The following is a 12,890-nucleotide window of genomic DNA, read 5'->3' on the forward strand; positions in this document are numbered from 1 at the left end:
CAGCTGAATTTCATCATTTTTTGATTTTACTTCAGCCGTACTGTTAATCACTCCTGCAATGAATGTTACTAAAGCCCTTTTGTCCACATAAACCCTGTCCTCTGTGCTTTGTTGTAGCTCTTGACTCCCCCTTGCTCCTTGTTCATTTGTAACATTGTTCTGATCTCTTGACACCCTCACAGCTTCTGCATATGTGATCCTTCTTTCCACTCTTACTTTTTGGATTTTATTTTCCCGTCTCATAACCTCACATCCACCATATGCCACATTATGAGCACCTCCACAGCTACAGCATTTTGGTTGCACCCCTGTTCCACACTTTCCATATTCATGGTCACCCCCACACCTAGCACATCTCCTCTGCTCTTTACAGTTTTGGGCTGTGTGTCCAAACCTTTGGCAATTAAAGCACCTCAGTGGCTTTGGCACATATACTCTTACTGGGTAACTCATAAAACCCAGGAACACCTTCTTTGGTATATTCTCTCCTTCAAATTCAATCAGTACCGTTTCACTTTCCTTTTTCACTCCTTCTTTGGTCGCTTTCATTCTTAGTGCACTCATTATTTTTCCTCCTTTGAGACTTCTCTTTAGTTCCTCCATACTCACACTCATTGGCACCCCAGTAATTACTCCTTTACATCCACCACCATTTTGTGCTCCCACCCTCCATGTGCTTGCCACCTTAAGTTTCCCTATCTCCTTTATTTTAAGTGCTTTCTCAAGTTGTTCTTCATTCGCACATCTCACAAATAGGTTGCCATCATTCAGGATCTTGGCATATATTATCTCCCCTATCTTGCTTGCCAAAGCTGTTGTTAACACAAACGGGTTGATTTTCTTCATGTTTTCTTGACCCTTTTCATTAAACCTTATTATGACAATACACTTCTCAGTCCTTTCCCTCTGAACTTGTTCCTGCACTTCTTCCTCACTTTCAGATCTCTCATCATTATCATTTCTTACTCTTTTACTCCCTTTTCCTTGCTTTCTTTCATTCATCCGTCCCCTCATATTCCCCTCGTTCCTTTCATCTCTCCCTTCATCATAATCCATGCCTGCCCAACTGTCTACTTCTGATCCATTCACGGAGTAGTCGTGCTCAACTGCCGTCAAGAAAGTATCTTCAATTCGGTTTGAATTTCCCGCATTTCAACGATTACTTTTCCCTCGTTCACTTCCTGCTGACGACGCCGCCATCCGCCTGTCTATCACTCGGTCCTGTCAAAGAAGTTGCTCCAAGATCGCTAGCTCGAAACCTCTTCCTTCCGTTCGCGTATCACGCAGCTCCGACACACCGGTTGTTTACTGCGCGCGCTTTTTTACACGGCTGCGTGGCGCTTTCAAAATAAAAGCATCAGGCCTAAACAAAAGGAAACTAGCAAATTAAAAACAGAAACTTAAGGAAATACCTATAAAATCAATAACCATGAAAAACAACAGATTAGAATTGATCACTTTCTTATAGAATTAAACGTATAGAGCATCGGACACGTACTATCTATATATACAGGACGTTCACTAACGTTACACAATATATATGTATATACTGTATATATTTTACTTTTACCCCCACATACCTTGTGCTTGTGCAGTTGCCACCAGCTCATTGCCATACATTCAGACAGTAACTGTGTTGCCGCTGACTAGATGACTCATGACCACTTACAAAGCAACAACTCTGTGTGTGTGTGTGTGTGTGTGTGTGTGTGTGTGTATGAATCCCTCAACAGTGTCAGACCTCTGGGGAATATTATTGATAGCGACAGTAAAACCAATATTCCAGGATATTGAAGCACTGAGGGCTGGTTTGGAATATGGACCTCTAAATCTTCATCAGAATAAAGAATAATTTTGAGAAATAAATGTAGTTTCTGTGGATCAGTTGATGTCAATGTTGTCATCTGTTAGTAAGACAGCAAAAGACAAATTTCCTCAAATGTTGGACTGCTCCTTAAATTACCTGTGCCTCTAACAAAGACAAAAGACAAGTGTGCGAAAGAGAAAAACATGTTTTATTGATACCAATCATTGCTTAATGTGTAATACAAATTATGTCAATTAAACTACATCTAATATATCAATACTCATTCACATACATATATTCATAGTTAATCTAATCTGTGTCTATGACACATAGGATGGTTTAATGTTAACTTAACAGAGTCAAATCCAATGCAATGGGACCCAAATAGATGAAGATAAAGAACCATGAACGATATTTCAGTTGAAGATCAGCATAAACAACAAAAAGCAAAATGATCTGTGAGCCACAGGAGTCAGAGGTTGATCTAGGATATATTTTACAAGCCATAACAGAAGCCATAGGAAATAATGTCAAATGTTGCAGGAAGAATGTTATCTTATTTGTAGTCTGCTATGCAAAGACACGCCCATTGTGAAAATGATGGTTGGTAGTGAGAGTAAACCAGTGTCAACACAATATCTGTAATTAGACACTGATTATAGTTTGGGAATGCTCTCGGTAGGTTCACAAAGCTTCGCAAACCAGAATTCTCTATTGTGATAAGCAACGGCAAAGTGAAAACAGTAGATTTCACTATACAGGTTTAGACTTCAGACTTTGGGGTGATGTGCTGCACCTTTAAATATTGGCATGTCACCTGAAAATAAAGGTTCATACCTAAAGTGCTTACACTCAAGCACTGCAAGCTCAAAGAAGAAATGGGTTTCAAGACTGATGGCGACCTAGCCTTGATGCCACTGGATATCATATATTACATATTACATATTACATATTTATTATCTTACCGACTTTTACTTTGAGTTGATTTGTTGTTATGTGGGGCACTATTTGTCCACAGTTTATAACCGTAATAAAGCCGGGAGATAATCTAAACTGTCCGTTCAGATAGCTTGCACGTTTTCATGTAGTGACTGTAAACGATGACTAACTTACTAAAACACTATGATCGTCTTGTCTTGAAAGCTTGCAGATTCCTTAGTTCATGCAGATAACCAATGTAATTGTTGAACGGTGTGGTCGGGAGGTAACGTTAGGCTATTGTAGTTATCAGTAATGTTAACACGCTACTTACTGTTGTCGTACCAAGTTGGTTGTAGTTATTACACCAAACACAACGTCAACTTGCGATTGTATTTAGTAACTCCTGAAAACATAGTTATATTTTCAGACGTTACTAAACACATTCACGCCCAAGCGGCGTGTTTCGTGATATGCCAGCTCCGTCAACAAATTCACGTGTATTCATTTTACCCAGGGATGCTCATACAGCGACAGTATTTACGACACTGGTAACAGATAATTGTGCTTCTCAACCAGCTGGGGGTAGTAATGAGTCCAAACTACCTAGTGCTGCTTTAAATACAGTGAGGTTAGTACTTAGGCTTCCTTTGTCAGAACGAACAAAGAGAACTGCTTTCAAACTGTGTTCAAACCGACTTCACTGTTAATGTACTGTATGTTGCATAGACAGATCTATACTGCTTGACAACCACAGCTTAGTACACCATTTAGCACCTGCAAGATGAGCACACTCGTAGTAAGTCTAAATCAAAGTGACCAGTAGGGACACTGACCAACCACTGATGTGCTCCAGTGTTGCCGAATGCAGGAAATGAGCCACTGTAACCAATGTCACCAGTGTGCCTTAGCAAACACATCTTACAGGCCAGAGTAAACTTTGTATAACAACAAATAATTTACCCCTGTGAAACTAAACATCTAACTTGCGTCCAACCACCTTACAAAAAGCCAACAGAGCATTCTGATGGCTTGTTGGGCTGGTCTAATGCCTGCCATTGACATAAAATAAATAGCACAGCTTTGTATTCTATGGGGCATTCCATGCAAGCATGACATCCAAGGTTCAAATCAAGGACTATCGCTGCATGTTATCCCTTCCTTCTCCTCTTATTATTTCCTGGCTCAAACTCCACCAATCAAGGCAAAATGCCATGAAAAATAGTTAAAAGGAAGAAAAAGAGACTGTCAAAACTTGATAAGAACAGAGTCTATATGACTTCTTTTCTCATCAGCCTATCAGTCAAAAAGTTAAGGAAATGAGCTGGGTGATGCAATCAACACATTTGCTTATATCAATGAAAAAAATCATCAAGATGAAAATTAGAAGGTTCAATACGTCTGTAGGGTACACTGCTTGTGCAGAATGGAAAGCCAATCACATTGGCCCGACAACTCGATTTCTGGCCCTTCACAAGGGAATCTTTAGGGAATGTAAAACCCATTTAATGGGGTTAGTTGAGTTAGCTTAACTGCATGTTATGTTTTTATATCAAAAGTCAGACAGATAGCTTGAATAAACAAGCACTTTTTCAGAGGAAACTTTTGAGTGTCGGCAAAAACCAAGAAGAATTCAATGTTTTTGTTCACAGCTTGTACAGTTCTTAGTCATTTTCAATTTCCGAATCTACTATTAGAGAATATTAAGCTTAAGGGAATTTGTAAGGTCTCCAGAAATTATTCATATCGTGACACATATTGAAATGGACCGATATGAAAAAAATATCTTCGAACTCCAACATAAACCAAAGCAATCATTCCAATCATATCAATTGTAATGACCTATGTTTGAGAGGGATGTGATTGATTTACTTCTTTATCCAGTCGTATTCCCAACCATTCTACAATGTGGTGTAAATAATCTGCATATAAATACAGGAAACACACTAGCACACACATGCTGTACAGAAAGTGAACAGTGTGGGTGTGTGTGTTCGTTCTGTTATGAGCATTGAAAAGGAGGAAGTAGATCAAATCTCTGCTCCTCCCAGCTTCATTCCATCAAGACACCCGGCTGAAACTAACTGTTGACAGCCCGCCTGAGTTTTTACCTCCGCCAAGGAGGATATGTTTTTCACCGGGTCTGTTGGTTTGTTTGTCAGCAGGATTACACAAAAAGTACTGAATAGATTTTTCGAGAAACTTGGATTGAGGATGGGTCTCTGCCGAGAATAGAACATATTAACTCTTGGTGAGGATCTGGATGAAGGGACGGACACAATTTTCCTCACTTTCTTTAACGTGTATTTGAGTGTTTTTTGACATTTTCAATAATTTCTCAAGGTGTAGTACATGGATCTTGACTAAAAAGAAATCAGGCGCATTTATGTGGCTCGTATCTATGAGTGAGTACAAAAGAGGACTGCTGGGCCTTGGCGGAGGTATGCACTCTACTGATATCCATTGTAGTTAGTTATATTGTTGGTTGCTTGATGAATACTTTCTGTATCTGTTACAATAAAGGTTATTGAAAAAACATCCTGATCATTTACCCTGCTCATGCCATGAAATACAGCATTTTGTTTCCTTCTAAACAGGAGCTTTTTCCTAGCTTTTTACCTAGTTTCTAAATACTTTTTATGAAGTGACACACATATAAGTGAGTCACAATGACTTGACTTAAAAACAGAAGGATATTGCTTTTACTCTGTTTTGAGAAGCACTTTTATGGTCACATACCCACAGTCAGCAGCTGTAAATCACAGCAAGCACAACTAACAACAACAGCTAAGGACATAAGCTACATGATGCCAGTAACTGTTGAGAATAACCACCACCATCTATTCCTTCATTTCCTTGGTATAAAGCAGACCTAACAGAATGGTACTAGCAGTAATAAGCACTAATAGTGGAGTTAATCATTGTTTCACCTAACCCATCCAGACACCACAAATATGCCATTCAGTTGCAACTGCACAGACAACATTGGTTTTCCACTTTAAACGTTGGGTATGTGCAGCATATTTTTTTTGTATATATATTCTCAAGTGTTCACTGTTAAAACCATTCAAGACTGGATTTCTAAATGCAACTTGAAAAGCTTTCTTTTGCATTATTAATAAGAGAAGGTAGAACAACAAGCTGACTGTGCTCTTGCATATGCCATTTATGTACATATGCTCCTCATGCCTGCAGCTTGCACAATGTAATGTTAGAGCCACTTGAGAAAATCCAGAAAGCTGGATACACCGCTTCAGCAAAGGGGAACACAAAGGAGTGGAAGGGATATGCCCTGTCTGCAACGTTATAGAACGTAGCAGTGCCCTCCTCACAATCCAACAGCACACCTACACGCTTTGGATTGGGATTGACCAGCACGGTCTCACTGCTGTTATACCAAGCGGACAGCTTGACGTTAAACCACTCGACACACCAGGACTGGGCGTTGCGGCCCAGTCGACTGGTGGGACCTTTGCGGTCAATGCTGCTGTAAGCCAAGCCGATGCCAACGAAGTTGTTGCTGCTCAGTCGGACTTCCCAGTAGTGGCGCCCTCTGGAGAAACCCTTTGAGGCGAGCACCTGAGAGCAGACTGCAAAGCGTTCAGGGGAATCAGGGTAGTTTATGTGCTCATCTGACACAGAGGCCTTAGTGAAGTCCTCAGTCAGGGAGATGCGTTTGTGGGCCGTCTTTGGGTCTAATGTGAGCACCGTGCCATCTGGTAGAGACAGAAAGAAAAGACCATTTACATAAAAAACATGGTTGCTATTATCATTAACAGGGAAATATAGCTGCTACACTCATCTACTTACATTTCAGAAGTTCAGTTCTTTTCTCAGCAGATGTTATGTCTGGTGGAATGTTGGAAGTTTCTACAACAGAAGACAGAAAAAGGAGTCATCAGGATCATGGATTTCAAGTGAAAGCTTTCAAAAATTAAAAGGGTAACTACCAGTTTTACATATCATGTTTAATCCAAATTTTCAAGGTGCATTTTCTAGCAACTTGGGATGCATGTTGGTATGAAAACCTGCATTTTTAAATTAATAATAGTACTTTGTGTCATCAATGTATGTCTGGCATTTGTAAGGATGCCCCCTAAAACTTGAATTGATTCGAATCATCAGTCGTGAAGACTTCGAGTCGACTTGTATTATGTCAGTCGAATCACCGCACTTTTGTTTATTAGTTGCATCATTATACAAAAAGAAATCCAGGAGCAACAGCATAGAAGGCTGTAAACTGTACAAATCAAGTCACAAAATAACCGCAAACCACAAGAGTAACAATGACTGAAGCAGAAAAGGTTGATAGAAATGGAGGGAAGCGTGATGGCGGACAGCGTGAGGAAGGACCAGTCTGTTGGTTTCTTCAACGCTCTTTGCTCCGGTGATGAATGTCAGCGAAGTTGGCTGAACTACTTTGTGGAAATATTTTGCGTTCCAGGTGAGTTATGTCAACAACGTTTGCGTTGTCGACAAGAAAACCACAGTTTGTAAGCTATGCTATGCGCGTGTAGCATACCCGTCCACAGGCAACACGACAACTGTGGCAGGACATCTCCGCAGGCATCATAAAGAAGTAGACTTAACTGAGAAAAACTACACTGTTAACACAGCCAACTCTTCCGTCCTCATTTAGAGCTGAACTTCCACAAAATTCAACCCGTTTTTTCAGGCTGTCCAGCAACTCAATGAACCCTGCATGACTAGATGCAAGCATTCATTTGTGAATACAGCTGTGTGAAGCCTTTCGTGGATTTTGCGTCCAGTAAATATCTTAGGTTCTGCTGCATAGACTTTGATATACAATATATTCTGTTAATAACCATCATTAGTCCGACAATGTTGCAATGCTAAATCAGAGGAAGAGCTTTTTTCAGTGGATGGTGAGTGGTGTCTACCTGGTTTCAGTAATTCAGCTCCAGGAGTACAGCCTCTGGGTTTGTCTTTCTCTCCAAAATCCAACAGGTTCTCTATTGATTGGGATTTATTCTTATTTCCCATATTGGCTTCAGTGGACTGGGGTGCTTTTTTGGTCTGTTCTAAAATAAAATAAAAATAAAAAACATGTTAGTTTTTAACTGCAGTGAAAATAAAGGCAATGTTCACTCAAAAATGAAAATTCAGCCATTATCTATTACCAGGTAGTTGCAGTAACACATTGCATGGGAGACTTCATTCATTAATATAAATGGGGTGGACAAAATATTATACACATGTCTCAGTATAACACAATACAATTTAGCAGCACCAAAACTATAGCCTCCAATATGACGGTTACGTTGAATTAACTTATCTTTCAAAAACAGAACATTGCAGCCTTTATTAAGGATGTATTGCATTAGAACATTGATTACAGCTAGATGTACCGAATAACCTGGTCATTAATTGTTACATCGTCTATAAGTCTATTACAGAATTGACAATTTCTCACTTTGAGGTTTCTTCTTTGAGCCTTGAGCTTGGGGTTGAGAACCTGGACTGAGGGGTCTGGGAAGTATGGGCTGCCCTGGAGCCCAGTGTGCCTCTGAAATGGAAATAAGGAAAAGAAAGGGCCAAAATTGGACATCTCCAACTAAAACTTGCACATGCACCAACATCTGCAACATCTTACAATACATTGATGAAGGTTCTCAGTCAGCCAGGTCATGGCAATTCTATTCTAAGTGCTATATTGTAGGCAACTGGACATTCAGTTTCTTGAAGAGGTTTCACCTTTCATTCAACTGAAACCAGTCCAGTCTTACAATACGTTACACAAAAATGTGAGTAGTTACTGAGGAATGACTGAGGAATTATTTTACAATTAATGGATTGTTAATGAGTAGGTCCTGGAGATCTCTGAATTGAGGAATATATAGAAGTTAATGATGAGCCACACCCCTTCATGATTATTAAAAATGGTAGGTAATAGTAAGGTAATCATGAGGTAATAAGGGACCACTTGGTAGCTACTCAGTATGAGTAGTTAGCAGTAGTAAAAAGAATAACTAATGATTACGTAATTACTAATGAGTCATTGCTAGTTTGTGCCACTCTGTGGTTTATCAGGAAGCAGCTCACCAAGAAAGTATTCTTTTCTTGGAGTCACAGGTACTTCTGAACAACTCATTGCTGAATGATTTATTAATATAGTATCCCTCAGTGTGTTCTGTCTTCATGAGTTATTCCTGATTAACAGTGAATCCGCCACAGAGCAGTGCAAACAAGTAATGACTCCTACTGAGAGTCCTTGAATAAAGCATTACTCAGGAACTACTCATTAAAAATGTTATGACAGCATTCCTGAGTTGTTCCTCCATAACTACTCATATTGTGTTTTCTCATAAGTTTTTTTCCCTACTTATTTGTCTTTTGTCCTGCCCTAAATGGAAGACCACTATAAGAGCCTGGTGACTTACCCTGATAATACGGGGGTGGATGAAAGCCCTCATGCATCCTATAAAGAGGCACAGGAAATGGCTGGTATGGTCGCAGGTTGGGTGGATAACCAGGACTGTGGGACCTGGGCTTTCTTTTCTGCTTTTGAGGCTCTGGTAGTTATAAAACAAGGATGGTGTAGTGAGAAGACATTTTGATTTATCACATTGTGAAGAGTCATGTGTTACTAAACTTGTTAAGACTTTTTTTTTTAACCCTCTCAAAGAGCATATATGCTAGACAAAGACATATGAAGGTATCTTATTGAAACTTCAGAGATTCAGTATGCACAACGCAGTTATGTACTGACATACAAAAATCCACAAATGTTTTTGTCATACACATTGGCAAACATTTTGTTACATAGGTACATGTTGTGAACATACCAGATTCCTGCTGAGATCCAGTACTTCCTGAGGCAGGAACTGCTTTTTCATCTGTGAATGGTAAATGGACTGGATTTATATACACTTATAAACACATCACATGTTAACAGGAGGAGCTGGAGATCGAACCACCAACCCTGCATGAAGTGGGCGATCTGCTCCACCTGCTGAGTTACAGCTGTCCCTGAAGATCCCAGGTACAATGACTACACAAGGCAACACATTTTTATCTTCTCTGAATTTCAAACGGTTAGTCCAAAAACACAAAACTAAAGTCAACTTTTGATTTAATTTCCAGTATTCCATTACACAATCTCACCTGATACAACAACGCTGGTGTTAAGTTCTGCAAAAAAAATGATGATGATTGGCTTCATTATACTTTCGTAATACATCTTCTCATATAAAATTGACATTTGATGTATTTGGTACTATCTGACCACTATTTGTCGCCTGGTTTAAGTTGGACATTGTTGGCTTCATTTTACCTCTCAACAGGTATAATCTCTCACTAAAAATGTTCCTGCAGATTCACCTGGTTTAAGTTTGAGTAGTCTGGCCTCAACAGGCTGTTTAAAGATCTCTGTCAGATGCTCCTTCAGTGCAGCAGCAAAGACTTGCGTTGCTGTCACCTTCTTGGAGTCCAGGTTGATTCGAGGAGTGTGAGGTTCAAAGTTAGTGGCTGCGGGCAGGTTGAATGAAGCCTGTGAGGAGAGGAATACAATGTTGTTTTCTGGAGCAAAAATGTATTAACAACAGCCTAGATAATGCATATGCAGAGATTAAATAAGGTCAATCCTCAAAGTTTTAATGAGATATTCTTGTGCCTTATTTATACCATGGTTTGTAGATAAAATCTTATCCCTAGTGTGAACATTTTTCAACACTAGTAAACACTTAACTGACATTATACAGGACTGGTTATATAGTTTTTATTAAAAAAATGTGCGATACTATGCAAATTGATCACAGGTGTCTCACCTGTAGGAAGGCGAGAGTTTGGGACTGACTCAGGAGACTGTGGATATCTTCTTTAGCTTTGCTCATAATATCAATGTTCTCAGTGAACTTCTTCACGAGACCTTTGAGTTTGGTCTGACCACTTTCCAGCTCACGGTCCACTGCATTCAGAGCATCTCGCTCATCTCGGGCCAACATATCCCGCATCTGCTGATACTCAGCTGCCAAAGCCTTCCTCCTGTTGGTCGCCGAGTCCTAGGGGAGGATCATGAGAGGATCCACCAACATATCAGTAACAAGACAAAATTATTTAAACACAATACAGAAACTCATTGTTATCGATTGAAAATGAACAGGAATCATGGTTTAAGAGTTTCATGCTTGAATGTCAATTCTGTTCGACCAGGAGTGGTTGGAGAAATTCACCTGTGCACAGAGTAGGAGATAAGAGACGGGGAGGTTATGTAAGGACTGGGTGTGTTCTGTTCAATCCTTTTAAGACTATGCTACCACACCAATCATGATGTAATGTTTTACAGCTGTTTGAGTATGAGTATTGCTGAATTTTATGTAGGTACATTTTGCACTGTGCTGGAGCCACTAAGTATAGTTACCTGTGAGAAAAAGTTTAAACCTGATCCTGGTGAAGGCTTAAAGGATTCCTTCCTTAGCTTAGAGGATCCACAGTATTAAAAATTATTCATCCATGTATCTACCCCACTCCTCACTCAATAAATTGTTCAATGGTTTTCGGATCCTCGTGTTTAAGTATGCACACCAGTAAGAAGCCGTTACAGTAATCCCTCCTACATTATCAGTCAATAATAATCATGTCAAATTTAGTGTACAGTCTTTTTCAACTCATGTATTTCTAATTTTAGTTAAGCGTCTTCTTCTTCTTCTTTCAATGCACTAGTTTTCCCATGTATGTGAATATTACAATAACTGTCAAATGTTGAGCATTACCTTGAGCTTGTTCTCCATGTTCTTCATTTGAGAGACAACATTCTCATTCTTTTTAATTTTCCCATCCAGCAAACCCAAGTTGCCTCTCAGGTCCGACTTCAAACAGAAGAATATGATACATTCAGTTAATTCAGCCAGATACAGTTCAGAGTGGATGGTGATCTACTTTTTGCACAGAATCCTTTCTTACAAAGACTAATTACTAACTTATTTGGAGCTTAGTCCAAGAGGTGGATATGTCATAACCTGGCCAAAAACACCTTAACTATACTACACATAGTTATCACTAGAGGTAAATTAGACTTTTTCCCCCCTTGATTTGGGTAAACTGCCCCTTTAAACTAACTGACAAACACACACCTCTTTCAGGTTCCTCTGCTCCTCAGGAGACATGAAGGTGCAGCCTTTGTGGACTTGCTGGAGACAGATGCTGCAGATTGGTCGGCCATGTTGGCTGCAGAAGAACTCCATCAGCTTGTGGTGGTCTGGGCAGATGCGCTCCAACAGGTCCCCGACAGGTTCACTCAGATGGTGGAGACGGAAAATTGGGTTTTCCCGGTGAGGCCGCAGGTGCTCCTCACAGAAAGAGGCCATGCAGGTGAGGCAGGTCTGGGACGCTTCTGCCTCCATACATGTATCACAGCGGACCACATCAGCTTTCTCAGCCTTGCTCTCCTCTACGACCAGGTTGGCCTCGCTCCTGCTCGACCTCAGGTTGAAGGTCTGAACGACGCTGCTGAGGACCGTGTTTTTCTTCAGCTCCGGTTTGGTGGCGAAGAGGGTCCGACACTGAGGACAGCTGTAGGTGTCCTTCCAGGTGGCGAGGAGGCAGTCCTGGCAGAAGTTGTGTCCGCAGGGGATGGTCACCGGACAGTCAAAGGGACTGAGACAGATGCTGCAGGTCAGCTCATCCTCCAGACTCATCAGAGAAAACTCCTTTTCGGCCATGATGAGACGTCAGAGGCTGGGAGGGAAAAACGAAACTTAACTTATCAAGTAGGTTACAAGAAAACGAAAGTACAGACTTAACGTTTCAATTTAGTTCCAACGCAAAATATCATGCGGTGTCGGTGATTTTCTTCTTATTTGTCGTACTTTTGTGAGCAAGGTAGTCGGCTAATGTTAATTAAAGCAGTCGGTGAATCCCTGAACGTATCTCGAGACGAGGTTTAACATTTCGCGTCGAGTTTGTCATTCATATTTACATTCACACATTTAAAAACGCGAACAGTCACCTCGCAAAGTAAAACGCGTTCATATATTTCGACGAAATCTTCCACAATACCTTAAATCCTCGAGTACACGGTGAGTGGTGCGTAACTTAGTCCAGCTCGACGACGCCGGACCTCAGCTTCCCACAGTGAGGTGTCACTGAGGTGACTTCACTGCACTGGTCCAGTATCGAGATTGTGACGAGTCACAGGTTGTTCCCG

The 12,890-nt window shown here is 40.5% G+C and overlaps 1 protein-coding gene across 2 annotated transcripts; it reads right to left on the reverse strand.

Annotated features, from left to right (window-relative positions):
• Positions 1-1,997: 1,997 nt before the first annotated feature.
• LOC311271115 (E3 ubiquitin/ISG15 ligase TRIM25-like) lies at positions 1,998-12,833 on the reverse strand. Of its 2 annotated transcripts, XM_084376596.1 has the most exons (12): positions 12,743-12,833; positions 11,818-12,421; positions 11,458-11,553; positions 10,513-10,746; positions 10,067-10,235; positions 9,851-9,877; positions 9,532-9,582; positions 9,127-9,258; positions 8,160-8,252; positions 7,627-7,767; positions 6,536-6,595; positions 1,998-6,441 (listed from the first exon to the last, which is right to left on the reverse strand). In XM_084376596.1, exons 2-12 carry the CDS (start codon positions 12,403-12,405, stop codon positions 5,909-5,911), a joined length of 2,124 nt encoding a protein of 707 aa, XP_084232722.1. In that variant the 5' UTR covers positions 12,406-12,421; positions 12,743-12,833; the 3' UTR covers positions 1,998-5,908. The 2 variants fall into 2 exon arrangements, with proteins under 2 accessions (XP_084232722.1, XP_084232723.1); XM_084376597.1 differs by lacking the exon at positions 9,851-9,877.
• Positions 12,834-12,890: the final 57 nt, after the last annotated feature.

This window comes from Pagrus pagrus (assembly GCF_965226575.1).
Source record: "Pagrus pagrus genome assembly, chromosome: 2".
Lineage (NCBI taxonomy): Eukaryota > Metazoa > Chordata > Actinopteri > Spariformes > Sparidae > Pagrus > Pagrus pagrus.